General features: G+C 54.8%; 9 protein-coding genes and 1 non-coding gene across 10 annotated transcripts; 4 read left to right on the top strand and 6 right to left on the bottom strand.

Moving 5' to 3' along the window:
• Positions 1-1,023: 1,023 nt before the first annotated feature.
• W97_01439 (uncharacterized protein) lies at positions 1,024-1,551 on the bottom strand (the record flags this gene model as incomplete). The annotated part of the gene is made up of 1 exon (XM_007779345.1): positions 1,024-1,551. One exon carries the CDS (start codon positions 1,549-1,551, stop codon positions 1,024-1,026), a length of 528 nt encoding a protein of 175 aa, XP_007777535.1.
• A 1,852-nt stretch (positions 1,552-3,403) lies between these two features.
• Positions 3,404-3,646, top strand: W97_01438 (uncharacterized protein; the record flags this gene model as incomplete). The annotated part of the gene is made up of 1 exon (XM_007779344.1): positions 3,404-3,646. One exon carries the CDS (start codon positions 3,404-3,406, stop codon positions 3,644-3,646), a length of 243 nt encoding a protein of 80 aa, XP_007777534.1.
• A 1,813-nt stretch (positions 3,647-5,459) lies between these two features.
• Positions 5,460-5,531, top strand: W97_01437. Its single transcript has one exon. It is a non-coding gene; the product is annotated as a tRNA-Thr (tRNA).
• Positions 5,532-6,813: 1,282 nt separating this feature from the next.
• Positions 6,814-7,281, top strand: W97_01436 (uncharacterized protein; the record flags this gene model as incomplete). Its single annotated transcript, XM_007779343.1, has 1 exon — positions 6,814-7,281. The coding sequence occupies one exon, from the start codon at positions 6,814-6,816 to the stop codon at positions 7,279-7,281; it is 468 nt and encodes a 155-aa protein (XP_007777533.1).
• Positions 7,282-7,883: 602 nt separating this feature from the next.
• Positions 7,884-9,701, bottom strand: W97_01435 (uncharacterized protein; the record flags this gene model as incomplete). The annotated part of the gene is made up of 1 exon (XM_007779342.1): positions 7,884-9,701. One exon carries the CDS (start codon positions 9,699-9,701, stop codon positions 7,884-7,886), a length of 1,818 nt encoding a protein of 605 aa, XP_007777532.1.
• A 532-nt stretch (positions 9,702-10,233) lies between these two features.
• Positions 10,234-10,827, bottom strand: W97_01434 (uncharacterized protein; the record flags this gene model as incomplete). Its single annotated transcript, XM_007779341.1, has 1 exon — positions 10,234-10,827. The coding sequence occupies one exon, from the start codon at positions 10,825-10,827 to the stop codon at positions 10,234-10,236; it is 594 nt and encodes a 197-aa protein (XP_007777531.1).
• A 3,284-nt stretch (positions 10,828-14,111) lies between these two features.
• On the bottom strand, positions 14,112-19,154 carry W97_01433 (uncharacterized protein; the record flags this gene model as incomplete). The annotated part of the gene is made up of 3 exons (XM_007779340.1): positions 14,112-14,391; positions 14,455-18,916; positions 19,001-19,154. 3 exons carry the CDS (start codon positions 19,152-19,154, stop codon positions 14,112-14,114), a joined length of 4,896 nt encoding a protein of 1,631 aa, XP_007777530.1.
• Positions 19,155-19,554: 400 nt separating this feature from the next.
• W97_01432 (ADP-ribosylation factor-like 2) lies at positions 19,555-20,363 on the bottom strand (the record flags this gene model as incomplete). Its single annotated transcript, XM_007779339.1, has 6 exons — positions 19,555-19,686; positions 19,738-19,823; positions 19,863-20,012; positions 20,072-20,088; positions 20,138-20,248; positions 20,305-20,363. The coding sequence occupies 6 exons, from the start codon at positions 20,361-20,363 to the stop codon at positions 19,555-19,557; spliced, it is 555 nt and encodes a 184-aa protein (XP_007777529.1).
• A 1,204-nt stretch (positions 20,364-21,567) lies between these two features.
• Positions 21,568-23,521, top strand: W97_01431 (uncharacterized protein; the record flags this gene model as incomplete). Its single annotated transcript, XM_007779338.1, has 3 exons — positions 21,568-21,743; positions 21,798-23,408; positions 23,458-23,521. 3 exons carry the CDS (start codon positions 21,568-21,570, stop codon positions 23,519-23,521), a joined length of 1,851 nt encoding a protein of 616 aa, XP_007777528.1.
• An 854-nt stretch (positions 23,522-24,375) lies between these two features.
• On the bottom strand, positions 24,376-27,719 carry W97_01430 (endoribonuclease ysh-1; the record flags this gene model as incomplete). Its single annotated transcript, XM_007779337.1, has 7 exons — positions 24,376-24,627; positions 24,708-24,967; positions 25,053-25,734; positions 25,826-26,834; positions 26,888-27,016; positions 27,418-27,515; positions 27,570-27,719. The coding sequence occupies 7 exons, from the start codon at positions 27,717-27,719 to the stop codon at positions 24,376-24,378; spliced, it is 2,580 nt and encodes an 859-aa protein (XP_007777527.1).
• Positions 27,720-27,848: the final 129 nt, after the last annotated feature.

The following is a 27,848-nucleotide window of genomic DNA, read 5'->3' as shown; positions in this document are numbered from 1 at the left end:
TGTCATCCAGACAGTTTATCCTCCACCGTTGACACCATCGCCCACTTCGAGAAGGCTAAGAACCCGAGTCTCCGCGGCAACATGATCCTTAGAAACCTTCTACGCGGTGGCGGGAGGTTAAGACAACACTTCGCATGAACTCCAGAAGACGACATCGAGGGTGCTAGCCATGCCTCGGATTCTTTTCACCAAGGATAACCCGTTCGGCGCCCCAGGGTGATTTAGGAGGCGACTTTTGCAAATTTGACCATGTCAGGATTACTGTTGTTACAGGAATCGGAAGGCGAGAGTTTTGCATTTGAACGAGCTGAATCACGTTACTCTTGGAAGTCTTGGCACTCCCAAGTGGCATACAAGAAGAGACTGAGCTTCGTCTGGCAGACAGATATGGTCAAGGGCTCACTACGGTCGGCTTGCAACAGTCATGGAGAACAGCTACGGTGGCAATTAGTGGTCTGCAAATTCTACGGGGTCGGCTTTTTGAGCCGTCACAGAGCGAGGAACTTAAAGGCCGCGCAACTGCGTTTATCAGCGTCCGAACGTTCAGTATCAACTCCGAAGGGACTTACTCTTCTTGTCGAGAGCTTCAGCGATTAGCCATGGCGTTTGTCGACTTCTTCCTCTCCGCGCCGTTCCTGACCATTTTGGCCTCCCTAACCTGGTCGTCGGCGTTCGCTGCCGGTCGTGAAGACTAGCGGTCGTGTTCATTTCGTTCCGTACGGCACGAAACATCTACCATCAGCCATAACATCTTTAGAATTCAGTAGCCGGAAGATCGTTGTATATCTTTGACATTCACAAGTAAGGTCGTCTCTGCATATATACGGTGTGTGATGTTGGGAGCGTTCTGACCAGAACCACCTTCCCCTTGGAGTTTCTTCTTAAGTTTCGTGCCAGTTGCTCCCAGCTTCCGGACCAATGCATCATAGAGGTTGGCGTCTACCAAGCCGCGTTTGACCCGCTCCTCGGAGCGCCGCCGCGACGGCTGCCTATCCTCCACCATCCCCCTTTCCAACGCCTTACTCAACTCCCCTGATCAGCCAGGTATTCCTTGATCGTCTCCACCACAACCTGATGGTCCTGCTCCTGCTTCAACCCGCTCACAACAACAACCCCCACAACCCCCTCCACTCCCTTGACCCTAACCGGCACCCCGCCCCCATGAATAGCATAACTCCCCGCACTCTCCCCCAGCCCATACTTCGCCCCAAACGCGGCCTCATCCCCGCCCATCTTACAATGCATCCACCACGTGCTCCTTCCCCAGCGGAGCACAGTCTTTCGCTTCCGCGCCACCCAGCTGTCGTTGTCGGGCGCCGTCCCGCCAGGGTGCGTCACGCTGTGGAAGAGCAGCTGGTTGCTGTTGGCGAGGGAGATCGAGATTACGGTTGCGGTTGGGAAGGCGAGGAGGTGGGTGCGGAGACGGCAGCCAAGGTCCCAGGCGGTGGTTGCGGTGAAGGTGGAGAATGTGAGGGAGGACTCGACGGCTTCGATTTCGGCGAGGGAGCGAGGTGGTTCGGGGAGGGAGGGGGGTTGTGGGGTGGTCGACATTCCTTTATGGTTTGAGGCGCAGGAAACCTGATGTTGAAACAGAAGAGTGTCCAAGTATTCTGTACGTGAGAAGAGCACCGCTAAAACATGAGCAACACGCTCATAAACTGCAATTATTGTGGTCTATTAGAAGCCGGTAATTGATTGTATCAGGGGAATTTGATGCTGTCTGACGCTCAACAGCCCCGCCAAGGTGTTTTCGCGCTCCGACTGCCCCACCATGCGTTTTAGAGTTCCCACCTCACCACATAAAAGGGTGACATGGATAGAACAACGTCGCAACAAAAAAGGCAAAAGAATTAACTCGCTAGTGGTGTATGTAGTTGTGCCAACTACTGGAAGCTCCGTCGCCAATCCAGTCCTAGTCTTTTCGCCGCCAGGCGACTGTCGCGAAGCGACCGCGACCGCTCCGTTGGGAGCGCAGCGAGGCCGTCATATCGTCCTTAGCTGTGGGAGCGCAGCGACCTTGAATACCTCACAGCATCATGCGCAGTGAGGCCGGGGGGTTTAGGGGATCCCCCCCAAATGAACCGCGCAACCACTCTATACAACCACAGCAGCTCACAGCGGAGCGAATCCGGGGATTGGGAGGGAGGATCCCCCACGATAAACATTGATCAAAATACCTACCTTGAAGCCTGCGCCTGACCCTCTTTTCTCCCTTCTCTTCTCCCGTCTCCATTCTCTCTTCTTTACCATCTGCCCCACAACCTTCCCCAGGACCGTCCTTACGACCATGGGCCATCCGAAAGGTTGGCTGCCGCTTCTCGGCTGGTGGTTTTTTCAGTGAGAGTCATCATCAACTGGACTCATGATCTTATCAATTATAGACCAGCGAGACCGATAGCATGCGATGGAAAGCATAAGACACTCGGTAATGCAGGCCGTCTAGTGCATCGGTCACCTGAGGTGCTTTTGGTCTATAGACTGCACTTGCGCGCTGTCCAACTTTTCCGTCCGGCAACGGCCTTTTCGGGTGTGCCCTTGGACCTTCATTACGACCTTCGTCGTGTCATCCCCTATGACCTCTCCTTCGCCTCCGACATCTCTCGACCGTAACACACTGATGAGAATCACAACAGGCCCAGCACGCTCAAAGCACTCGGTCAGTCCCATCGAGCACAGCAGCTAGAGTTGGATTGGCGATGGAAACTCCGAGCCCTGGTGGCCCTCAGCAAGACTCCTGGAGCATCCGCTCATGTTCCAACCGCTGAACCCAATGCGGCCAGCTCTCGACTCTACGTGCGAGGAGCTCGATGTCAGACCTCCATGCATGACGGAGCAAGAACAGCCTGGGGGCCAAACCCATCTCCATGCGACCGCGGAACAACGGAGCGGAAAGAATGTTACTTGGCGACACCATCCTTTGATCCTGCAAGCTTGAGTCGCAGCAGGCGCCAGCTCTCAGGATTCTCCCGAGTTCATCGCGAACGAGGACTTTACTCCCTCCAGACCAACCAAGACCCACGGATGGTTGTCCGCCTCCGACCCGCGCACGCTTAGTACGTCTGAGGTTGTCCTTCACCACAACTAGCAAGAAAAAGCGCGCAGGCTGGATACGATCGAGCACCTGTTGACCAAGTTGGTGGCGTAGGTGTCCCTCCCTCCGCTACTGCGGGATGATCCCAAGGTCAAGGGCGTCGGTCGTCTGGGAGGATTTGGAAGCGGTAGGTCACAATCGGCGGCTCCTTGTCGGAGTCCGAATCGCTAGATCTGGACTGGCTCTTACCCCCTCCAAGGTTGCTTTGGATGACCGAAAAGCCGGTAATTAGGTGTCAAGCGCATTCTAACCTTGTCCAGTACACGCGGTAAAGCAGCAGACACCGTGATTGCTGCCGAGGCCGACCCAACCATGGCCAACATCGTCACACAGCTCCTTGACGAGCAGTTCAGTGGCCTCTTCCAAGACCTGTTGAAGATCTACCAGGGCTTCGACGGGAAGCTTATGAGTCGGAAGGGAAGGGTCGCGAAGGAGTCCGCCATGAACTTCAAGGACGGGGTCATCGGGAGCCTTGGAGACGATCACCCAGTTGCTTTGTTGATGAAGGACTTGGACGAGGGGGGGCACAGAAGAGTTTTTCGTGAAGCTCGTTAGAGCAACCAAAAAAGGTAAGAGCCACCGTCAAGGCGTTCCGTCCTTATCCCTCCGCCTCCAGCACCAGGATTTCGTCCTCCACCACCCTGTCGATTCATCCATGTTCCGTGTTCCAGACGCCGAGCTCTCAAGAAGCGTCACACCCTCGCCGCCTCAAGCGTCTACCCATGCTGACCTTCATGTAGATGCTCGTGCCTTAAAGAAGCGTGGACGGCCCGCGGACGATGACGGTGAAGAGGATGACAACGATGGCGATGAGATCATGGGTGAAGATGAGATCGTGGGCGGCGATGAAGAAGAGGCTGTTGCTCCCGCCACTGGTGATCCCGTCACTGGTGCTCACGCTAAGGCACGTGGTGGTCGTAATGGTCCTGGTAGTCGTAGTGGTCATCCTTCCAAGAAGGCTCGCGTTGACGGCTGTCCACGTTCACGTCGAGCTTATACGAGAGATGGCCTTGATTGCACCAGTATCTCAAACAATCAAAAGCGATTTCTTGCGGCAGATGCACAGTGGACGAATATGCCATAGCTCCTGGTCCCGCTCACTGGGTCACCATACTTGGAGTGAATAAAGTCCTCCATGCACCATCATTTCCGTCTCTTCGATCCGAGTCGCTGTGCTTGAAACCGCCTGCGGGCTTGGGATTCTTCTCGTATGAACGCTTACTGGACTCTTGGATGGTGATTTGAGGCGCCGTGAGTCTTCTTCTGGAAGAAGCCTAGAATGTTCTTCTGGCCTTTGTCGGACTGCGACATAAATGTAGTCTTCCCGGTGTCTGGCTTAGGCGTAGCGATTTCGTTGCCGTTGATACCCCGAGTCACTGCTTCTCGCTGTGAGTGATATCCACCCTTCAATCCGCCTTCAAGTCCTTGATGTCACCAGTGTCGATGGCCAACACAAGGGATGACGCATCAAAGGGCGAGTGGTACGGCCAAAGAAGCGCGGACTAGCATCTGCACTCTGAAGAGACACGTGGAAGATACGGAGGCTCCGACGATACAGGACAGCCTGCTCGCGGACCAAGTTCTAGGTTGGAGGTAGGCTGAGGAAGGAAGGAGACAGACTTGAGAACTGACCCCAATCACCAACCACTCTAACGTGCCTCTCGGACGCACTCACCAGGACGGGGCGGCCATGCTAATCGGCATCGAGGACCACCGCAAAGGGATGTACGACTGGTTGCGTCAATACTACTATCCATGAGCTATTCACAACAATACCATTCATCGAGCCTGGATCGTCAGACCCAGATTGGGCATCCCTATCAACGCTCCTGGTATCGGCCACCGTGGATTTAAGCCTGCTTGGGACCATGTATTCCGTCGAGTCCGGGTCTTCTTCCTCCGTCGGCATTCTCGGACCTCTACGCATTCCCCTTCGCCAAACCATCCGCACCCGTCAACTAGCGCGCCGGCTCGAGCTGGCACAAAAAGATGCTGATGTACTATCCCGTCGTGCAGAAGGAGCTGAAGCGGCGGATCGTGCGGAAGTGGTGTGAGGAGAAGAGCATGTGTTGTCTTAGGAAGGAGAGGCTGACGGATGAGGTTGGCAACGTACTAGAGCCCTGCGGGACGTTTTGCGGTGTTGTATTGGCGGAGCATGTCAACGCCTCCGTAATCTAACGGCTTCCTGTTGAGCAGTCCTACTGCTTTGTGCAGATACTTGCATACGAGCCTGGTAACCTCGACAACCCTTCCCGACGCTTGTTCGACAAGTTAAAGGGAACATTGTTGATGCCAAGTAGAGGAGGCAAAGCCGCTCTTCACAAAATGTGATCTATAATTCAAACTTAGAAGTCCATCGTCTATTGTAGCCTGTATAGCTCAGTGGTAGAGCGCGGCACTTGTAATGCCGAGGTCCGTGGTTCGATCCCGTGTGCAGGCAAAGTTTTTTTGTCTTTTACCGGATCCAGCTCGTGTAGGGCTCATAGCTTGATAAAAACGAACACTTTATAGCTTGGAACGAATCTAGGACGCCAATGAGAGGATCTTTGTATGACGGTCACGTGATATACCATGTGATACAAGCGCGACGCGTTACCGCTGCGGCAAGCTGGCTGTGGGCAGCGAATAAGAAATGTTCATTCGACGAAAAAGTAAACATGGACATCGTGAGAGAGTCGGCTTGGCGCGAGAAGCTCCTGGGGAAGCAGACGCACATTTCGTGGCCGCCATCCGAAACTTCATAACTCTAAGACGGTCGATCAATGAGCGAGAGGGTATAGGACCATTCAGTAACTAAACCACTGTCCACAGCCAGGCTGATGCAGCGGTAACGTGTCGCGGTTGTATCACGTGATAAAACGGCATACGAAGATTGGGATTAGATATTTCAGACACAAGCATTGGAGGGCCGTTTATTTGAGGGCCTGAGAAAAGGACACTGCATACAGGAATACTCCTGAGAGAGCCCTACTAGAGTGCGTCCTCCCTCTAGAGATCTTGCCGCAATTGATGCCGACAACGAGGAAGATAATAATCAATTCCTGGAGAATCAAGCCTGGCCGCGCACAAGGATAACCTAACCAATATGTCTGCCTCTGCACTCCAGCCCTCGGCGGCACCAAGCAGCCTGAAAACCAAACTCTGGATGCACCTTAATACTGCTATCATGCAAAGAACTGTCGAGCCGACTTTGACAATGGTAGCTCGGTTCTATCTTAAGATGTCTTACAATGACAGGCCTGTCAACGTGAGCCTGTCACGAGTCTCGCTGTCCATAGGTTCACGACCTTTGCCTTCTTGACTCGTTAGTGCCGACACCACTAAAAGTTTCTTAATATGCCGAGCATTCTTAGTGGCATGAATTTGGACTGCAACTCGCAGCCTCAGTCGCATTGGCGCAGCTACAAATCGTCACGGTGCTATACTCGGCAACACTTGCAGGAAAATATATTAATACGGCACCGTCGCTTTGAGTATATGGACACGAAAACACAACGTTCTTATTCAGCATTAAGCATAAGACGGAACAGGAAGCATCGCCGGAGTAGGGCTTCTTCAAGGAGGGTTATATCCGTCACCCCTTTCAAACTAGAAGTAATACAAAGTAATCAACAGTATAAGTATCACCCTTCGTGCTGGATCTGGCGGTGCTCGGATTCGTAGCTTATCAGTCGAACCAAACCGTCAAAGCAATACTGTGGAAAGAAACTCACTCAACCATCATGCTTTTCTCTACCTCATTCTCCCTCTCCTCATTCCTCATCTCTACCTCTCTTCTCCAAGCACATCCAACCTTCGCCACCCCAATCGACTCTTCCCTCACTCCCCGCGCCGCTGCACAATCCTGCTCCGGCGACTTCTCCGGCAAAGCCTACGGCGTCCTCGCCTGCGCCGACGTCACCTTCCTAGATTCCAACAGCGTCAACGTCGTCCTCACCGTGCGGGACACCCGCGGCGATTCTAACGACGTCTACGGCTGGTACCATGTGTACGGCGCGGACGGTCGGACCCAAGTCCTGCCCCGGATTGGCAAGCTGAGGAACGACATTGGTGTCGGCAATACTATTTCGCATACCTTGAGGTTCGATTATCCGGGTGGGTATAGGATTGTGGGGGTTAGGGCTTTCGCGTGTGTGGATGATGCTGGTGGGGATACTTGTGCTCCTGGTGGGAGGACTGTCGCGCCGTAAGGAGTTTCAAGATGGGCAAAGGTAGGGGGTCAGTAGGGGCGTATTTCATGTTGGTCAGACGGCCGTGCTTGGATATCTCACGATGAAGGTCCAAGAGCAATGTCAGTGGAGTTTTTCATAGCAGCTATGTCCAGAGGTCAACCGGAATGCTCGTTGCTGCATTGAGAGCTACTCATAGCCGTGGAGATGGGTAGCGCTCGAGCTCAGTCCATAGCTCGAATACACCTCAGGCCATCCGTGCATCAAAGCGCTGAACTGCTGAACATCATTTGGTGTCTATCGCATAGAACTGATCCAGTTGCTCTACATTGACAAGATCATGAGTCCAGTCTGATCGTGAATTTAGTACTGAACAAGCTGGAGCAAAGATGTGGCAACTACCTCTTCGGATGGCCTTTGGTCGCTGCCACGGCCGGCTTAGCGCAGCGGTAAAGCGTCGCACCTCAGGTATGCGAAGATCTGGGTTGTTGAAGCGACTGAGCTGAAGCCGTAAATATGTCAAAGCCAAGACGCTGCCTCCAATTCCGTACAAATGTGGCATCAAAGGTGACACTGAACTTCATGACGGCATTCATCTCATGAGCTCGACTACTAGCATTACACTACATCTTGTTAAATACCTGAATCCCAGTAGCCCCCTGCCTCATACTCCCATGCACCTCGTCATCTAAGCTCTCGCTTCCATCCTCAGTACTCGCCTCCTCCTTCAGCCTCTCAAGCACCAAGCTCGCTTCCGCCTCCGCACCATGCAGGATATCAAAGCTCTCCTCGCTTGTGCTCGACTTCGGACTTGCCTTGGCCGCCTGCTCACCCACCCAGTCCACACCGCCGCCCTGGGCAGCTCTGCGCATAACCTCCCTCTCCTCGAGCGGGAACAGCGGCTGCGATTCCGGCAACAAATTCTTCCTATGCCACTCGCCCACAAACATGCCTTCAGGGTCGACCTCATTCCGTACACGTAAGTACGCTTCCAGATCGTCGCCATACATCTCCGCGATCTCGGGCTGCGACACGAAAGAGAAGTTCTTAGCCCAGTGCGGCCGCCCCCCCAGCTCCTTCATCAGCCACTCAAACGCCTCGTAGTATCGGTCCTTGCACGGCGGATCGCGATTATACGGCCTATACAGCGTCGCATTGAGGTACAACGTCGGGCCGTCCTTGGGCGTGTTATCCATAAACGGCCGCGGCTCCGTCGCGCTAGTGTCACTGACCCGCACCTCGATGGGCGCGTGCACCCAAAGCCCCTTCGATGAGAACGGAATCCGTGAGCCCGCCTCGTCGCCGTTTATCCATGCAGAGAGCCGCGTCAGGGCCTCCGGGCCGTGGTGAAGGGGAATGGCCCACTCGTTGACGAACTGGGAGTAGAGGCAGTTCATCAGCAGTCCCGTGCGCTGCTCCTCGACGGCCGTGGTGGTGGTGCCGTACGAGAAGCCGTATTGCATGCCGAAGACGAACCACTCGATCGCGGGCAGGATGCGCGGGACGTAGTTGGCGAGCCACAGCAGGATGTGGTAGGTATGGAAGCCGATGGAGCCGCCGTAGAAGCTTTCCTGCGGCGGACGGCAGGATTTGTGCGTTTTGTGCGCCTGCCAGATTATGGCGCGTTTCATGTAGGGGAGCCACCAGACGCGCGTGAATTCGCGGGTCGTCCAGAGGTCCTTGCCCCATTTGTCGAGAACATAGGAGAGAGGTTTGAGGGTCTGCTCCCATTCGATGTTGCAGGCGGGTACCATTTCGTACTCGACTTCGACGATTATGCCGAGGGCGCCGAGACTCACGAGAGCGGCGCGGAAGAGGTCCGGTTGCTGGGTCGGGGAGCAGCGGACTGCGCTGCCGTTCGCGAGGACAATGCGCAAGGAGCGGACTGACTGCGATAGCAGACCGTGCCTGGTAGAGGAGCCGTGTGTTGCGGTAGCCATGGCGCCGACAATGGACTGCTGGTCTATACTGCCCAGATTCGGCATCGTAAGGCCGTAGTCTTTTGCGCGTAGATTCAGCTCGTGTAGCCGTATGCCGCCTTCCACCGTCATGGTCTTCCTCTCCCTGTCCACATTCAGAACCCTATTGTATTTGTCCAGATTCACCATCCACGCCGAGGTGCAGGTCAGGTCGCTGGGCGAGTGACCACAGCCCACGACCACCACCCGTCGTCGACATCGCCGCGCTAGTGTGACAATCTTCTGTATCTCTTCCAGCGACTCCGGTCGGATGTATAGTTCGGGCCTCGCGTGGAAGGTCTTGGCCCAGGTATGGTGAAGGTGCGCGCGAGTGGCTCTGAAGGGTACGGCGGGATCGAGCTTCTCGAGCTCGGTTTCCACGCGGTTCGGCATGCTGATGTTGAGCTGAGACCAGGACTGATCGCGGTGCAGGCCACCGGGCCTGTAGTTATGGGAGAAACCCCCATGATGGGTGGCGCTCATGGTGGTTTGCGGGTAGCCTTAAGTGGCTATCCCGAAGTTGAGAGTACGTCAAGCAAATGGCGGCGAGATCGCGAACGGGATTGCCGCGGGGTCGTGGCGTGTGCATGACACGAGCGGTGCAGTTGCCGATAGCGGTCACGTGCATCCAGCCTTACACTTTGTGTTTAATCTTATACCGGAGCTTGTTTGACCCAGAGCCTAAACAACTTCTTACAGTTCTCAATCTTCAGGACGGAGTCAGCCTGCCGTCGGCTTCGGTGCCACGAATATCGATTGCTGTCATACGAAGATGAGGCCGGCTTCCTCAACGGATAGGCGGTTCGCAATAAGACGCTCAAAAGATTGCCCACAAGAATGCCCAAATCGACAGCTGCAGTGGGACATATTCAATGTGTACGCGCCACAGCTCATAGTAGCACAAAACTTGTTCAAACTTCTGGTTCGAGCAAGCGGAGATCGCTGTTATGAGCGGCAAGGTTCTGATAGACACAGAAGGATACCCAAGACTTGACGACTCTAACCAGCCCTTCCTTTATTTGATCTCATCGCTCTTCACCACAGTTCCAAACATATCAGCCAGCTCCAACATAACCATCCTCGTAACGTCCTCGCCGCTCGCGCCCGGGATGTCACGATCCCCGATGGCATCCTCGGCCAGCACGACATCATACCCCAGTTGATGCGCCTCCCTCGCCGTCGTGCTAACACACACATGCGCCATATACCCACACAGCACGATCTTGCCCGGCGCCTCGTCCGGCAAGCTCTTCAGCTCATCCCTAAGGCTCGTCTCCGCGAAGCTGCCGGGATACTTCTTCACAATAACCTTCTCATTACCCTGCGGCTCGAGCTCATCAAACTCCTTCTCGAGCTCCGTGCCGGGCGTGAAGACGGGGGCACCTTCCGGAACAGAGTGCAGGATGTGCACGATCTTGCCGTCGGCTTGGCGGTACTTGTCGAGCAGGGACCGGATGGCGGCGCGCGAGGAATCGAGGTTTGAGACGGCGAGCTTGCCTTTGGCGTATTCGTTCTGGGCGTCGATGATTACGAGGACGGAGTCTTTGGGCGAGGCGCTGGATTTGGGGATCCCTAGGATGTCGTGACGGAAGGAGGTTGCGGAGGCCATGTTCGCGGTTGGTTCAGTGGAGGACTGGAGGTGTGTTGGTTGGACGGTTGTAGGTTGTGTACAGATGCGGAAGCAGCACCGGGGCAGCTGGTTCTTTTAAGGTCAGGGCTGACAAACGCTGTTCACGGACGGGAGGATGCGCGGTCGATTGATGGCGTCAGTTTCCAAGATCAGACGAGTTACTATGGGATTTTTTTGCTGAATGAATGCATGCGCGGTGAAGTTGATTTTCAGGTCAGCTTTTGAGATCTGAGGTTTTTTGCTAGAAGCTGGAGAACAGAAGAGGATTGTTTGATCAAGGATGTCTCTCGGATGAAGGGTGAGATCCGGCTGTTCGCGGGCTTGGAGGGGTCAATACTCTTTTTGGACGCAGATCTGACCCCGCCATCTTGCAGCGGCGCGGGGCAAGATCTGCCAGATTGCTGCAAGGGCGATGAGGCGCCGAGGCGTCGAAGCTACCGAGTGGAACTTAAGGTTCAGGTACCTTGATTTAACCTGCAACCTTCGTAATCGGTAGGGAGATGTGTAGAAGTTCGTGCCCCAACCCACAGCTGCGAAATCGCGTGGCGGAAGACGCAGACGGGTTGCACCTAAGGCCTATTGTTAATTGAGCTGGATGCCCGTTTAGCAGTAAGAGAAAGTCCTCCCCATCCCGTTGCATAGAATTTATATAGCGAGGCTCGGAGAACGCTTTCGAGTTTCAAATTATGTCAAACATTCATGAATAGCTTCACCCAATCTTTCTAAGCGGTTAACATCTATAATATTTATATCGATATATACCAAACCATGAGCTACGTGATAACTAACATTCAAATAATCTCGACTTCTTGAATGCTTGAGCCACCGAAACATTTCTCTCGATCCTGCGTTCGCATGACGAAAATGCCCAACCGTTCATAAACCGAGTTAGTTTTTGCAACAGGCTTCAACACTAGCCCGAGATCATCACGACCATCGTCCTGTCGTCTATCTGTCCTAATCAGCAACAGTAACACCGGCGCTTTAACCTTGATCGATTCGTCGTCATCGAGAAAGACAGTTGCAAATATGTTCTCTGTTCCCAAGTAGCGGAGTATATCGGCCGTCCTATTGATCGTCGTGCTGAATCCCGTTGCACAGTATATCGGCTTGGCTGCAAAGACCCAGCTTGGATATCCCTCAGGAGCCAAGTCGCTTTGCCGAGACCAGGAATCATAAGACTCCTCGCTTCGCATGCGACGGAACTTTGAAGGCTGAACTAGTCGACCTTGTCTTATGGGGGCTCGAATTCTGATACTGCCACCACTCACTTGACCGAACGGGTCTTTCCCTCTCAGATCTGTTGCAGCTCCAAGTACTTCTGCCAGATATGACTCGTGAGAACCTTTGTTCCTTACGAAATAGTTCGTTTGAATTTGGTGAGCGGCCCAACTCCAGGATGGGGCGCGGTAAGATGGCTTTGGTCGAGAGATATAACTTTCGCGCCCCCATAGTAATCCTCCAAGAAGGTTGCTTCTCCACAGCCCGGCCAGATATGTGTCTTGATTTATGCATTGGAATTCATGGGCAAGACCTGACAAGGCAGGCAGCTTATCTTTCTCTTCGGTCAAGTGGCGTCGCGAGTATTCGTGAATTACGTTTTCCCAGATTAGATAGCTCGTTGGTTTGGACAGTAGAGCTGAGATTCGACAGTCCGATAGATTGTCGGAATTCAGAACAGACCGACAAGCGAATGACAGACGATCGTGGCGATAGATCAGTCGTCGCGGTGATAATAAATGTTCCTGCAATGTCCACCCACGAGATTTGAGTGGCGCCTCCTCTTCCCTGCCGTGCAAGGTTCGACCTCTGAGAAAGCCACACGCGGTGCTGTCTGCCGCTTCGGCCACGATAGTGATCCAGGAATTCTTATAAACATCTTGCATCTTGGCAGCCTCGGATTCCCAGTCTTTTGTAGAACCTTGGATGATGCACAACGCGTCAATCCAAACGTAGCGACAATTCAGCTTCCGACTAGCCAAAATCGCGTCCCGGACTGTGGGTGGACAGTCAGACAAAGGGATTCCGGACTTTCTTTCTTGTATGTTATCAAAAGTCGTTATTAGCGGCTGGCTCTTACCCCAGCAGTAGCTCAGTGCTATGTAGGTTCCACGACTATGTCCAGTTTCGATGAGTCTCGGTTCCTGGGATCCATCACACGGCCCGACATCGACCACCCTCGTCGGTAGCATTCCGCTTGAAACAGCATCGCAGTCCTTGTGTAGGTTGATGCACTCATTAATCCACCCCTGGGCTGTTGTCAGGCAGTCCTCCCAGTCCACGGCTTCTGGATCTAGTGGACCGTAAGCGCTCCAGTGCACACCTGGCTCTGCACCCCTCCGAAACCCCCTAGAATATTGCCGATTGGCTTTGAAATAAGCATCCATCAGCTCATGACGAGGTCCAAGCTCAGCCTCAGCGACACGCAAGTCTGGTGCTTTGAACTTCGAGGAGTGCAAGTTGACGCCATTCAAAGAAACTTCTCGTTTGAGACGATAGTCTTCGAATGCCTTAAAAGCAGTGTCGGCATTAACATACTCGTGATACCTGGTCGCGGTATCAGAGACGTCTTCTGTAGGTAAAACTGGCATACTACACGGAAGCAGGCGCGAGCATTAGCAAGTGCTTGAATGGAACTGTATGCTTGCTTTGAAGATAGGGGGCGATTATATAGCAGCTTACATACTGTACTTTATGAGTCCGAGCCCGATCAGTGGAAATCAACAACACCTAAGAGCACGTAGAAATCGAGTGTTGTTTTGGTCAAATATGTAAAGAGCCAAAGAGAGGTCCTCAGCGTTGCATATATGGGTGCACCGCCCAGGCGGAGTCGAGCCCGCTCAGCCTCAGCTCAGGTCTGCTCAGCCCCAGCTCAGGTCTGCTCAGCCCCAGCTCAGGTCTGCTCAGTCCCATCTCAGATTGAGGCGGCCAATGTCCCGGTTTCAATGACGCGAATAGGACTCGGAACTGATTAGCACCTGATTTGATATTACTGTAGTGGGCTGAAGCCGCTCGCATGTGTCCCACCCAGTGCCTCCTAACAACAGGCAGAATCTAAAAAGCCTTGTAGACAGGAACAGCAAGACTCAGACTGGCTGCCCATGTTGCGCTGCCGAGAGAATCGCACAAGACCGACGCACAGACAAGTCCAACAATCAAATAACTCCAAACGATCCATTATGCAGCCTACCCTCAGCCCGTATGTTGCTCAGACCACATCTCAGCCACCGCACTTGAATCAGACAGTTCAGCTCTAACAGGCTCTACGTTCTTGTTGCTGCAATAGCAGCAGACAGACCCACAATCCGCAAGCTCTTCCCTCTCCTTGGCTTACCTGCCATCAGCGCGCTCGTCGGCATGAGCCTGTCTTCCCAGCGTCTAAATACTGCTTTCATGTCTCGAGGCACGCCTTCCATGACCACGGTGCTCACGGGCACGAACGGCCGATCCTCAAGCGATGCGGCGAGGATGCCGTACTCCTGAGCGAAGAGCAGCGCGGTGCTGAAGGCATGGGACTGACTACGAGACAGCGCCCCGACGATGCTAGCAGAGGCTCGTAAGTCGCTGGAACATACACACATCAGGCGCAAAGGTAGGGCAACTCACATGTAAATCTCAAAGAAGGCATCAAGCACATAAACATGCTCAGCCTCGAGGTCGCTCTGACAAAACGGCGCAATCTCCACGACCTTCGACTGCGGCGCGCCCGGCGTGGATGGCGTTCTAGGCGTCTGCGGGCGATCATTTGTTGGCGAGAGAATACTTTGCCACGAGGGCCGCCTCACGATGGAGGCGAAGAAGTTGCTCACCTGGAACCCGCTTTGCTGCTGATGCTGCTCTATCCGGAACAGCCGCGTGTTGTACTTCTCGCTCTTGGCCTTGAGCCGCCAGTGCTCGGCTGACCGGGGGATGCTTTTCGAGCCGTTGTCGAGTGCCGGGAAGAGGTCGAAGAACGCGGCGGGTTCGTGGCCTTCGTCGATCTCTTCAACTTCGCTGGTGCCGCCGAGATCCATGCATATGAGGCGGGCGCAACCGAGCTCCTCGGCGCCACATCCGACGCCTTTCCAGAGGTAGTGCTTGCCTGTCTGCGAGGAGATTATGTATGGAAATCCAGAGCAGAAGTTTGGTAACGATAGGGCGACCTCATCGAATGCGATGTGGCCCATATGGCGTCTTCCGCAGAGCATGTATTTCTGTGGTCTGTCCGATCGCGAGCCGGTTCGAGTGATCACTATACCACCCAACGCTTGGAAGAAACTCGATGGCTCCTTCCCTTGCCGGATGATTATCAGCTTGCCGTTGTTCTCCTTGGCGACTCTTCTGCAAAAGAGCTGAGCGTCTTCCAGTGTCGATTCGGCGACTGCTGAGCCAGCCCATAGATACACTTCAGTGGTTTTAATGCCGCTAGATGATCCAAACACGTGCGTGCATAGATACATTGTACTGTCAAATAGGATGTGCTCTTCTTGTGCTGGCACCGGTATCAGCTTCCCGTCGCCAGCGACTTCCTGTATATGCTTCCGAAGCGTCTTGATCTTGTCAGCTTGCCCCATGGACGAGTTGAGTATGGCTTGGGCATCGACATCCAGACCACCTGTTGTTACCGGCCTGTCGTCAAAGAAATCAGCGAAGAGTTGACCAGCCTCCGATGTGTGCGGTATAGGAGATGTCACTTGTGGCGGCGACTTTAGAGAAGCACTGGATTCCCTCGAGGTGATGGAAGCAGGCTTCTTGCCGGGTTTTGGAGGTATGCCAGCGCTTAATGGAGGAGATAGCGGATAGTTGATGGTCGGTTTTGGCTCACTTATGGCCGGGCCTTTCTCCAACTGGGACGTGGCGGGCGCGAAGAACCCACCTAGACCCAGACCTACGGGTTCGGTCTTGACTTTAGACTCATGACGAACCTCACCGCTCTCGCCCTGAACTTGGTCATCTCGCTTCGTCGGTAGCTTGATGGGAGACTTCGTGCGGGTCGAGGGCGGCGAAGGGGATGCTGATTGCAGGCCCCATAAAGTAGCGGCATTGCGTACGGACACCTTCGGTTCCTCTGGGCTAGGCGCTGGCGATGCAGGTCTCTCCACGGCTGGAATCGAGTCGCTTTCGCTTGGTCTTCGGATTTTCGAGATGAGTGGCCGTTCGGAAGGGGCAGTGGATTTAGGTGGCATCGGGCGCGAGAAAAAGAGGGGTTCGGGCTTTGTAGCGCCTAAGTCAGCTTGTATAAGCTCAGGCGCTTTCGGTGGCGTCACTGTGAGAGTGACAGCTTGTACGGATGGAGGCTCTTCCACACGTTCTTGTGGTGGCTTGATCTTTTCGACGAGCAAAGGCGACTTCTGAGGTGTTATTGGCTTCGGCTTGGCTATCTCTCGCGCTGGTGTTGAAACGGCTGCCGCTGCTGGTGCAGGCCGTGAATTGGTGGATTGCTTGGACAAGGCCGGAGTAGAGCTTGCTAGGATATCTTTTGCCTTCACTAGCGGAACAGCTTTGACGGAGAGGGTTGCAGAAGGATCTGATCTATCGGCTTTGGTCGCCGGAGCACGCCTCTTGGGCCCCTTTGCCCTGCCCTTGGTCATGTGCGTCAATTCCTTTGAAACAGTGCTGTCCTCTCCTATCGGGCTGCTGGCTTTTTCGGCAGTTGCGCCGCCTGGTTCCATTGGCGTATGTCCTGACGTGCTAGCACCGGCCAATGGCGATGGTCCGCGTGCTAGCACTCCTGCTAATGCAGGATTGAAACGAGCGGCAAGCGTACTCGAGCTTGCTGCTGCCTTGACCTGAGGCTGCTCAGATACCTGTGACTGCTGTGCGGGTGGCGCCGGCTTCAAAGTTTCTTTCAAGCTTGTCGATCGTGCGATAGCTTCAGGGGTCTTATTCGGCGTCGGAGGTGGAAATTTTGACGTGCTGTCTGTTCGGCCAAGGTTCTTGAGCTTTGCCAACGCTTCCGGTGGGGTCGTTGTAGAGACATCTCCGTTCGTCTTCTTGGCTTCTATGGGACCCGCATCGGCAGCCTTCGTCTTCATGAATTCTTTCTGTTTGACTAAGCTGTCTTTGAGTTCGTCTCTGCGCTCTGACTTTTGAGGTCCAATGCTCTGCGCCAGCCCTGATTTTCCACGGAGTATGTTACCCTTTAACTCGTCTGGTGCAACGTATTTCTCAGTTTGGGCTCGCTTCAGCTTTCCAAACACGTTCTGAAACTCGAGCTCTTCCTTCTTCTGGGACTCAGCAGGGCCCTGCCGCGGTTTCAACGTGGACCGGAAGTCTCGCTTGGGAGGTGTTTCGGGTTTAGGTTTGGGAGGTTGGGCTTGTGAAACGGGCTTAGCTGTCCGGGGAGTTGTCGACAAGGGCTCAGATTCTTGGGCCGGCTCAGGTTTTTGCGTTGGCGCAGGGGATGGTGCTCTGACTTTCGCGGTCGCTTCAGAGAGTCCGGAATCGCCTTTTAATGCTGGATCACTTGTCTTTCTGTCTGCGTGTTTGGTCGCAAGCGCTGTTGGCTTGCTTTTGGTTGGCGGAGATTGGACTTTCCCCTCCTTCTGAGAGGCCCCGTTGTTGATCGGATGTTCCTTCTCAGGACCAGTCCGGCGTACACTAGATGATGACCTGGTAGGAGTAGCTGTATCGGACTGCTGTTTCGTGCCCTGTGAGCTATCCTTGATGCCACCAACGCGCGATAGATCCACGCTATTTCGTTGTTGTTTGAGTTTGTTGATCTCAGCCATCCACACTGGCTGTTGTGGCGGCGCTTTCGGGGGCTTCGGCGAATCAGGCCGGTTCAGCGCGTTCTCCAGCCAGCTGGACTTTGTAGGGCTAAAACGCTTTGAAGGGCTGGGGGGTGAAGTCTCGAATGGACCGGATGCTTCGCCAGGGGTACTCGTGTAAGCTGCGGTAACCGAATGTCCGCGCATGTGGTGAGGGCGAGCTGGCTTGACGAAGCCTTCCTTGTCAAGCCGGTCATCCATCCCCTCCGCACTTTGCGTGACTGCTAAGCTGCTGAGGTTGCTGTGGCTTGAGCTGGGTCGAGAGGTGGGTTCCCAAGAGTTGCCACGAGTCAAGCCAATCGGAGTAGAACCAAGCTTGGGCATGCTCATGGATCCAGTGAGGCCACCAAAACTTCGATTGCTGGTGGTCGAGCTTTGCCGGCTAAGGCCGGGCGGCTGCGCACTCCATCTCTTGTTGACACTGTCTGACCTCTTGAGTATTGCGCTTTGCACAAACCCTCCTGCTCCCTTGGTAGGTGACGCAGGACGGTCCATACGTTCAGGCGATATCCGTCCCTGGGAGGGCGACATTGCGAGCGTTCGCCCAACGCTCGCCCTATCTCCACCATCCGTTGACGCTTGATCTGAGCCAGGCGGGCTGAATTTCTGCGATTCGAGGGTGGGAAGCGGCGACCTGCCTTCAATCCTGCTGTAATCCGACATAGATATATCGGCTGAGGATCTGTTGTCCCAGTTTGCGCTCCCTCTGACCGAACTGACTCTGGATGGCGATTCAGAACGTGCGGTGTCCGGTGGCGGACTCGAAACGCCTTCTGGGTTTGATATCGGCTCTCGCGACATCCCAGGAAGCTGCCTCTTGCTTGACGTTGAGCCAGTGTCTGATGCAGTCTCTTCTTGGTTGCGCCTGTACGCTGCCGAACCAATGCCTCTGTCCGCCGTTTGTCTGAACCAAGAGGGGTCTCTTGCGCCGAGAGATTGGGCGATCTTATCCCGTGAGACGTTCTCATCGTCCGATGTCGCCGTGGTGTCGGGCGTTGGACGGGGCGATCGAGCAGCATTGTTCTCCGCAGCCATAACTGAGAGCGGCCTCCGTCCACCTGAAGAGGTTGGCCGTCGCTGCCATGAGAGTGTGCCGGTTCGTGTGGGTACAGTAGCAGCGCTGGGCGACGCGGGTCTGGTTGGCTCCGCAGGTGTAGTCATTGCGGCGCCCGAATCGTCCTTGTGTGGTTGTTTGTCCGAGACGGGCTCCGACGACTGAGACATGGCCGGACCAGTGTCTTCGCTTTTGGTGGGTGTCGCAGCTGCGGAGGAGAGAGACTTGGGCGTAGATAAGGGAGAGGCCAGAGACTTTGCACGCTCTGATGGTGAACGGTCAGTAGGTACCCAACAAAAGCTCTGAGGTACTTCTCGAGCACCAGCCTTACGGGGGGCATAGTACGTACCTGCTCTCCTTAACAGCCGCTCGCTGCGCCCTTGTAGAATGTCGCTCTCAAGCTGGGCCAGTCGGGCAGCATCTTCTTGGTCCCGTTGCTCGCCCAATTGACGGATGCGCTGTAGGAAAACCGAAGGGTCCAAATCATCATCTGCAGTAGCCATGTTTGCAAACAAATGAAAAAAGGAGACGCGTCGGGCGCCGTACAACCTCCACAGCGGGGTTTCTTGGATGCAGGACCCTGGAGAGACTCAAATCAAAAACACTGCTATCTTTCGGCTATCCTAACTGCGTTTGCGCCGTGGTAATTGCTCAGCGCTTGTAGCATTCTCTATGCGGAAGCTGCAGTGGATGACGGTCTCTACAATGCCACAATCGGATTACATCAATCTGCCACATGAACTCTTTTTCGACTGTAAACAAGGTCTCCAGCCTTTATCACCCATCGCGTACCGCCAGTGTTGTACCCATAAGTCGCGTCTTGGGCCGCTATCCCCCTTGAGTGGTGATGGCTTGACCCCCTTGCAGTAGTCCATCATCAGCGCCCAATGGCTCTGCTGAATCTTAAAATAGAAACAGCCTGTCCTTTGCGTCCTGAACAACCCACTGAAGGCCCTCCTGAAGATTCTGTCCTGTTATAGCACTGCACGCCATGATGGTCCATCTGTGTGTGCGGATAGAGTCGAGTTGAAGCGCCTGTGTCGACGTAAATCAAAGCTGGCTAGAGATCCTGGATCAAGGTCTTACCTCTCGAACGTCGTCATCGCTCATCGCGCTGGGAACATCACTCTTGTTCTTGAATACCAGTAGACTTGCACCCGTAAGACGCTGCGCTGCTAATCAATTGGAGGCCTGCAAGGGACGTGTGCTACTTGCCTCCTCGAGCAGCAAACCCATCAGCTCCTTCCGGCAGTCATCGATCCGCTCGCGGTCGGTCGCGTCAACCACCCATATGAGAGTATCGGTCTTCTCGAAGTAGTTCTTCCAGTACGTTCGGAGCGTCTTTTGACCCCCTACATCCCCTGCAACGCGGCAGTCAGCAGCATGCATTGAGCTCAAATGGGGCAAGGGGACAGGATACAGATGTTAAGTTTGTATCTTGAGGCGTCAGTAACCGGACAAGCTGACCACAGACATGACCACTTACCCTTCGTACTCTATAGTTTTGATGATGAAGCCCAGGGTCGGACTGACGCTGTTGACGTCTTCGTTCATAATCTTCTTGACTATCGTGGTTTTCCCGGCGTTGTCAAGCCCTCTTCAGTAGCTTCAGCAAGAGCGTCGAGCGGAGCCGTAGGAGGCGCGAGAACTAACAACATCAGGATCCGCATCTCCTTGTCCTTCAAGCGGGCTTTTCTCAGTATTGACAACATTTTGCCCTTTGGCCAGTCGTTGGCTCGTCTCAGTTTCCCAAAAAATACTCAAAGTAACAGTTTGTTGGTGATCGCTTGATCTCGGAGGACCCGCCGGGAGAGACATCTTCACTCCGACGCACAGCCACAACACTCCAGACAACAACGCACAACCAGTTGCTGCAATGGATACAAGGCTGTGTAAATACGTGTCGATCAAGATGCTGATGCGCTCAAACCCATGTTTGCTCTCATCGTAGGGTCAACGTGCCAAGAGGCGCAACCGAGGGTATGGATTCGCTCACCCCCGGGTAGCGGTATCGATACAGAGCGGACTTACCTAGAGTTTGGGTCTACCCCATAAGAATTCATTCCGCCGAGTCACCGGGGAGAGGCATAGGTATATAATGTCCTCGTAGTCCAACTCCGAGCGAGTGCTCATCTCCTCAGAGAACGTTCGGCTGCCTGAAACGAGAGTGAAGTGACAATAGCCCGGCCGCTATTGTCGACTGACATCAAGACTGGCTATTGTTGCGATACTGGGTGACCACTTGAACGTGGCTATTCTTTGACCTCTTCTTATTCCTCGATATCATCATCCAGGTCATCACTAGACGACACACTCCTCTTGATTCAATCCATCAACGGTCCTTTGAGCCTGCGCCAGCTGCAAGCGCCGAAGGGGCTCTCTTATATCGACCCCTTCCTCTAAGCCTTTCTCTTGAGCATCTAGCGGGTGCGCGGAACAACGATGCCGGTGAACAAGCACTCCCCATCTGCAGTCCAGTCGAGTGATGCACCTTATCTAAATCGCTGGGGAAAGCCTTCATGGTCGCGCCCTCGCGTGCCAAGCTCTGCAGTCGAAGGCCCCGTTCGTCAGAAGTTGCCGACCACTCCGGCTCGTGCTTCGTCCGACATCTCAGGCTTCTCAGGTGCCGTTTCACTTCACCCGCACAATCAACCATCTCAAGTCGAAGTCAACGACGCTGCACCAAAGAAGAAGCGAGCCAGCCGTCAAGACAGCGAGAAGATCAACAAGCTCTGGAACCCTCGTCAACCAACCCTCATTCAAGTTCAGCGTGAAGTTCCTCGAGCTACTTCTAACACTACAGCTGAGAGCAGTGAGGCCAACGAGGCCAAAGTTCTCGACACTCTGACCGCCTTCCTCAACCAACCTCAACAGGAGACTATTGTCAACCCAATCGCCAATCGCCGATCACGCAATATGATCTCAAAGGCACCCGGCGCGACGGAGTACGTCCCGCCACACTTGCGACGTTCGAAGCGCACGCCAGGCGGTGTGAGCCTTGATGCTAGCCCTTCCGCCAAGGATCCACAGCCTGAGGCTATCGCTAAGCCGTCGGAGGAATCACCACCAGCTGCGTCCAGACGGGCACCGCCGTAAGTGCCCTCATTCACTCATATGAACCGACTTCTGACCGATGGTTGCACTAGGCATGCCCCTATAAATGACCTTCCGCACGATCCTGCAATCGCTCAGGCGTCGGGTCCAATCCTTACTCACGCACAATCCTCTTCTCAAGAGGCAATGCAAGCCAACCCGAAGGACCCTAACGGCGTGGGTACTGGTCTTGCGACGCCAGCTCCTTCTTCTCTCGAAATACCCAAGCGGGACCACAGCAAGCATGCGTCGCCCAAGCATGGCCAGACAACTGGCAGGCGTCTTCCTACCGCTGACCAGAGCCTTGGAACTAACGAGCGCGCCGCACCGCAGCAGCAACGTAAAGCTTCACGTCCTCCACGCGAGACCCGCAACCCCCGCTGGCCAAGTAACAAGGAGACACGGGCACCCAAGGATGGGCCAAAACAGTGGTTGAGCACCTCTGATAACGGAGGTTGGTCGGTCCACGAGGACCCTGGCAACGATCCGGACTACGATGTGAAGCAACTCATGGACTGGACTGGCCAGTGGATGAACGCGCCTGGTGACTGGGAGGGCCGTGGCAAGTACGACGATCCCAACTTTAAGACCCGACTTGTGGGCTGGATCGAGAAGCACGCGGATATACCCCAGCATCCTATAGACATTTGCGACGACCATCACAAGGATTTCACCGCAATCCAGAACGGCGAGATGGTGAATCGAGACTGGGTCCCTGTCACGATCGGTGATGACGTCGCCAATGTCTGGTGGTCTAAGCATCTCCGGACGGGCGCCGAGTGGCTTGAAGATCTTCATGACAAGCCCTTTTGGGAGAAGTACATCTCTTCCACGTCCTGCCTCCTAGCCCCTCTTGCAGTCCCTGATGCCGAACTCGATCCTTCGGACGCCGAGTATGCCCGCGCCCTTCAAGACGCAGGTAGTGATGCCAAAACCATGGATGCAATCAAGAAAGCGGCCTCTCAAGAGAAGCGAAGAAAACTCACCGAGAAGCAAGAGCGCCAGGCTAAGCTAGAGTCTAAGAAGGCAGCGGCGGCTGCAACAGTATTTGAACCGTCGCAGAGGCCTAAGGTGAACATCTACCTTCGTTTGGCACTCCCAGCGGATGGAGGTCAGATTGCTGAGATCTACAATTGGCACGTGGAGAACACTATCAATGTTCCCGAGCGTAGTCCACGCACGCGCAACATGATGCTCGATCGTATAGCGAGCTCAGTCGAGTTTAAGCTCCCAGTTCTTGTCGCCGTTGAAAAGGCTCAGCGAACCAAGGCTAATCGCGGTCTCCCTTATGTCCAAGAGAAGATCGTTGGATACGCCATTGCAGACGACTACCACGACATAGACGAGATGATGCGCTACACCGCGACGGCCGAGGTGTACGTTCACCACGAGTACTTCCAGAAGGGCGTTGGTCGATGCCTCCTGGATCGGCTTATGCACCTATTGGATCCGGTCTACCATAGCCGCGGCGCATATGAATTCCTTGGCGATGGCGGTCCTGAGACCTTGGCCGGCGGTCGGCGCGTGATTGAGAATGTCATTGCCTACGTCAATCATGAGACAGCCAACCATGAGAGAATCAAATGGATTGAGCGTTGGCTGAAGCAGTGGGACTTCGTGAAGGTGGGAGATCTTCCTGGTATCGGCATCAAGCAAGGGAAGAGGTATGTTCTAGTATTCAAACCAGAGGGAGGTATGCTAAGACAACTACAGGGTCAGCCAGGCAATCTTTCATGTCAAGACCGGCAGCATTCTTAATCCCGCGAACGCCCTCTGAGTGGCAGTTGATAGTCGAGGATGCGCTTTCTGCGCGATCGCTCCTCTTAATTCCCTGAGACGACTTTCTTCATGATCTCTTCAGTATGCGATTGATTTATGGGACATCTGGCATACCCCTTTCCCCAAAAGCTGGCGTTGATTTATCTCCTTGAACTCTCTTTTCTCAGACTCACGGCTACAGGCCTTCCTGTGTCTGCATTCGGGACGGCACACATACTGTCGCTCGGGCTGCCGAGCACTCGGATGGCTCGTCCTCAAATCTCAAACCGTGCATTCTAGCGGTGGATGGCAGCAGCTCCTTACTTGGCGCAGAACTAGTAAATTGATTTTCTACATCCATCGATACTTGCGTGCTGTGTTCTCCTTTCCGACTTTCCCAATCATGATATGTTGAGCTCAATTGCAGATTCTTTCTACCACCCGCCGGTAACGGCCTTCAGCGTCGCCCCCAATCATTCTGTCACATGTCCTCAGAGCCGCTCCCATAAGTTCACTCACGACAATGCATTAGAGATGAGCCAAAGCCAAGCCCTCCGCTCAGTAAGTCTAACTACGCCAAGAATATGTCTCTACATCTGAAGTCCATCCTGTGAACCACTGCTTCAGGATAGATGGTGAAGGACCAGTGACAGGCGCAGGCACGCGCTCTAGAAAACGCAACTTCTGGAGCCATTGTCGCTCCGCACGAATGAAGCGCCATCACCATACTTCAAGCACCTCTCAATCAAGCATCCCTATGCGCCCCAGCGCCAGCAATCCCCTCAAAAACAAAGTTCTCATCCCATGAGATAAAAAAGACTGTATCAATTCTCCCTCACCCGCCCAGCTTCTCTCTTCCTTCCTCAGCCTTCCTTAGCCCCACACCGGCGCCACAACCTCCACAGCCCTCTCCACAACCGCCCTTACCCTGTCCCGCAGCACACCCCAACTACACTCAACCTCCAGCGTCTCGAGCCACACCTTAGCGACGTGCTTGTCGACTCTGATCTCCACGCCCGGCACGGGGATGCCCAGCGCATGCAGGCGCTTCAGTTCCGCTTGTTCGGCCTTGGACAGTTGATCCTCTGATGGCGGAGCGGGTGATCCGTCGCCGGTTTGATCGTCCTGATCGGCATCAGTCAGTATATAGATGATAGAAGACAGGGGTGGCGAGAACTTGCAGTATCGCCCTTCTCGCCCTTGACCTTCTCCTCCGGCTGCGGCGAGCGGCCCTCCGCCTGCAGACTTTGCGCCGAAGGCGAGGACTCGGGCGTTGGGAGCACGGTGACCGGAAGCTTCGGGTGCGTGATGGGCGTTATGCCGGGCCCGAACTGCGCCTCGAGGAACATGCAGAGGCGCGCGAAGCGCGTCTCGGGGGACTGGGCGGCGTGGGGGTTGCGTTTTCGCTTTTCCGGCAGCGGCGGTGGGGTGTGGCTGTGGTTGTGGGAGTGTTGGCGAGAGGATTCTGTACATCAGGAGCAAGGGTCAGCTGGGGGGTTCCTGTATGTGGGTGAGGTAGGGGAGAGGGAAGAAGAAAAGGGGGGACGCACGCTTCACGGCTGCGGGACTGCTCTCGACGGTGAAGAGGACGGCTAGGACGGCGTCGGCGATGCCATCGTTTATCATGTTTCCTTCCCACTCGACCTCGACTTCGCCGCGGCCGCGGATGCGGACGGTCACGCAGTCCATGATCGTGAAGGCTGTTGTGGTTCTGTCGATCTCTTCATCTGCGTCTTCGGCCTTGTGGCTGTGGCCGTTCGTCTCGGCTTTGCCGTCCACGGCTTTGTCTTTCAGGGAAGCCTCTTTTAGCGCGCCGAATGTGCCTTCCAGCGCCCAGCGGATGAGGTCTACACCGGCCGCGCTCAACGTCAGTCGCTGTCGGCACGTGATCGTCGTTATGGTCAGACCGGCATATTCCCTGAGATCCTCGGGCGCCATCAGCGACATCTTGAAATCGTTCTGGACAAGCACGCCGGTGATGAGTCGTTTCTCCAGTTGTTCGTCGCTCTCTGCTCCCTGCTGCTGGCCATCCTTGCTACGGTGCGGTAGCGGCGGCGGTATCTGGGCGAGCTTGCCGACTACCTTCGCAATCTTATCCGCTTTGAAGGGGATGCGGAGTTCTTCGCAGTTGGCTGGGCTGAAGATTTTGGTGGGACGAGCTTTGTCAGCGTTGAGGGAGAGGAGCTTGGACTTGAGGCGCATCATGTTGTGCTTTTCTCCGTGGACGAGGATCTGCGCGCATATCAGCCGTGTTGCCTCCGCGGAGAACGCCGGTTGTAGATATTGATAGATTGGTAGGAAAGGGGACGCGGCAATGACTTACCACAACAGGCGCCTGCACCTCCTCAATAAACTCTCTATTCTCCGTCCCATCCACATGCGCCGCAAAGCTGAACTCCTGCACACTACACCTCCTGGGAATCACCGCATGCTCCTTCTCTCCTCCCCTCCTCATCCCTTGTTGACCCCTCGTCATGATCGCCGTAATCGTATCCGGCTCCTGCACAATCAACTTCGCCATCGTGCCCTCGACGCTGTATCCCGTGATAATGACCCCGTTCTTCGGGTCCGGCGCCCAGCGCTCCAGCAGCTCGCGCGAGACGCCGTTCTGCATCATGCCCGGGCTGGCCAGCATGACACACGAGCCGACATCGTCGAAGCGCTCAAGGCTCTTCAGGCTGCGCACATAGCGGAAGTCCCAGGGGCCTGCATTCGTTGCACCAGATCCCGCCGCCTCGGCCTCCGCCATGCGCTCCCGAAATAGCCGCCGGATATTGTCGTTCATGGCGCTGATGTAGGTCTGGTAGACGACCATGCATTTGCGCGCGAGGTTGCTGGCGTAGTAGATCGGGATCTTGCGGTACTCGGGGTGCTTGTGCCAGTACTCCTCCAGGATCAGGAGGAGCTCCTGTGCTCGGCCCAGCGCGAAGACGGGGAGCAGGGCTCGTCCACCACGGTTTAGGATAGAGGTGACGGCCTTCGTGAAGGCGGTTTCACGCTCGGGCCGTGGTACGTGTGAGGCGATGCCGTAGGTGGACTCGGTGATGAGGACGTCAATTTTCACGTTCCGCGGCACTTCGGCGGAGACCAAATGTCGGTCTTCTTCCCGCGAGTAGTCGCCTGTGAAGAGGATCTTGAGTCCGGCGATCTCGATGAGGAACATGGCGGCGCCGAGGACGTGTCCAGCTGGGTAAGGCGTTATGCGAATGGAAGAAATGGTGTGTGTTGTGTGGTAGTCGATGGCTTCGATCATGGGGAAGGTAGACAGATGGTCCGATTCGGTATAGAGGGGTTGAGTGGTATTGAGGGATTCGGAGGACGAGGAGATATTACTAGAAGAAAGGTCAGGGGTTGTGGTCGATAATCAAGGTCTGGGAAAACATACCCGACGCGGACGGAGTCTTGGACGAGCCATTTGTAGATAGCTTTTGTAGGGTGTGTCATGAACACTCGACCTTTGAAGTTGGTCTTCGCGAGGACATAAGGGAGGGAGGCGGCGTGGTCGATGTGGAAACTGGAGGAGGGCATATTAGCATGCCGCTGCTGTAGAGTTACAGATCGGACATATATGAATGGATTTGGGCATTCTATGTACGTGGCCGCACTGGAGCTTGCAAGAAGGCCGCTGGGGAGGAGCACAGTCACCGCGGCATCAGACGGTAAATGCAGAGGCAATAATTCCATTGATCTCTCGTATACATTGGGGTCGCGGTGTACAACAGCGCTCGAACATCTGGGCAGGATTTGAATTATCCCTCTTGTAGCGTCTCTGAAGCAAACAAGCTTGCGTCTCCAGCGCCCAGTCCACACACAATGATAGCTCGCGAGACTCCTCTCGTGTACCAATCCACGTCGCGTGGTCATGTCAACCGCTGGGAAGGGTTTGTAGCAGAGCTTTTGAGAGATGCGACTCACTGGCTGATGAGGAGCACATCAACGGTGCTGAGATCGAACTCATCGTAGAATGGCAGAGCGGCCAGACCGTCGTAGGCAGGGTGCATTCCAGCATCGAGCTGTTTCGTGTATTAGCATAGTCACAGCAGATTAGAGCCATGGATGCTGCATACCATGACGGTCTTGCCTCTGTACTGGATAACATGGCATGATCGTCCGACCTCGTTCCCACCTCCCAGGCACAGAAACATAAGCTCGTCAGCCGGGTCTACGGGCTCCTCGTCCACAGCGCCCATGGCTGCTAGTTTCCGTTTCGCCGCCATGCTAAGGGCGATTAACTATGGTGCTCCAAGCTTGACGCGCCGTTCACGAGGTGTTGGTATAATGGTCGACTGCGCTATCCGCAGGAAGGGGTTGAGGACTGATGCGCCCTGTTTACTACCACGGTAGTT

This window comes from Coniosporium apollinis (assembly GCF_000281105.1).
Source record: "Coniosporium apollinis CBS 100218 chromosome Unknown supercont1.5, whole genome shotgun sequence".
Classification (NCBI taxonomy): domain Eukaryota; kingdom Fungi; phylum Ascomycota; class Dothideomycetes; genus Coniosporium; species Coniosporium apollinis.
This window is presented reverse-complemented; position numbering and strand designations above follow the sequence as displayed.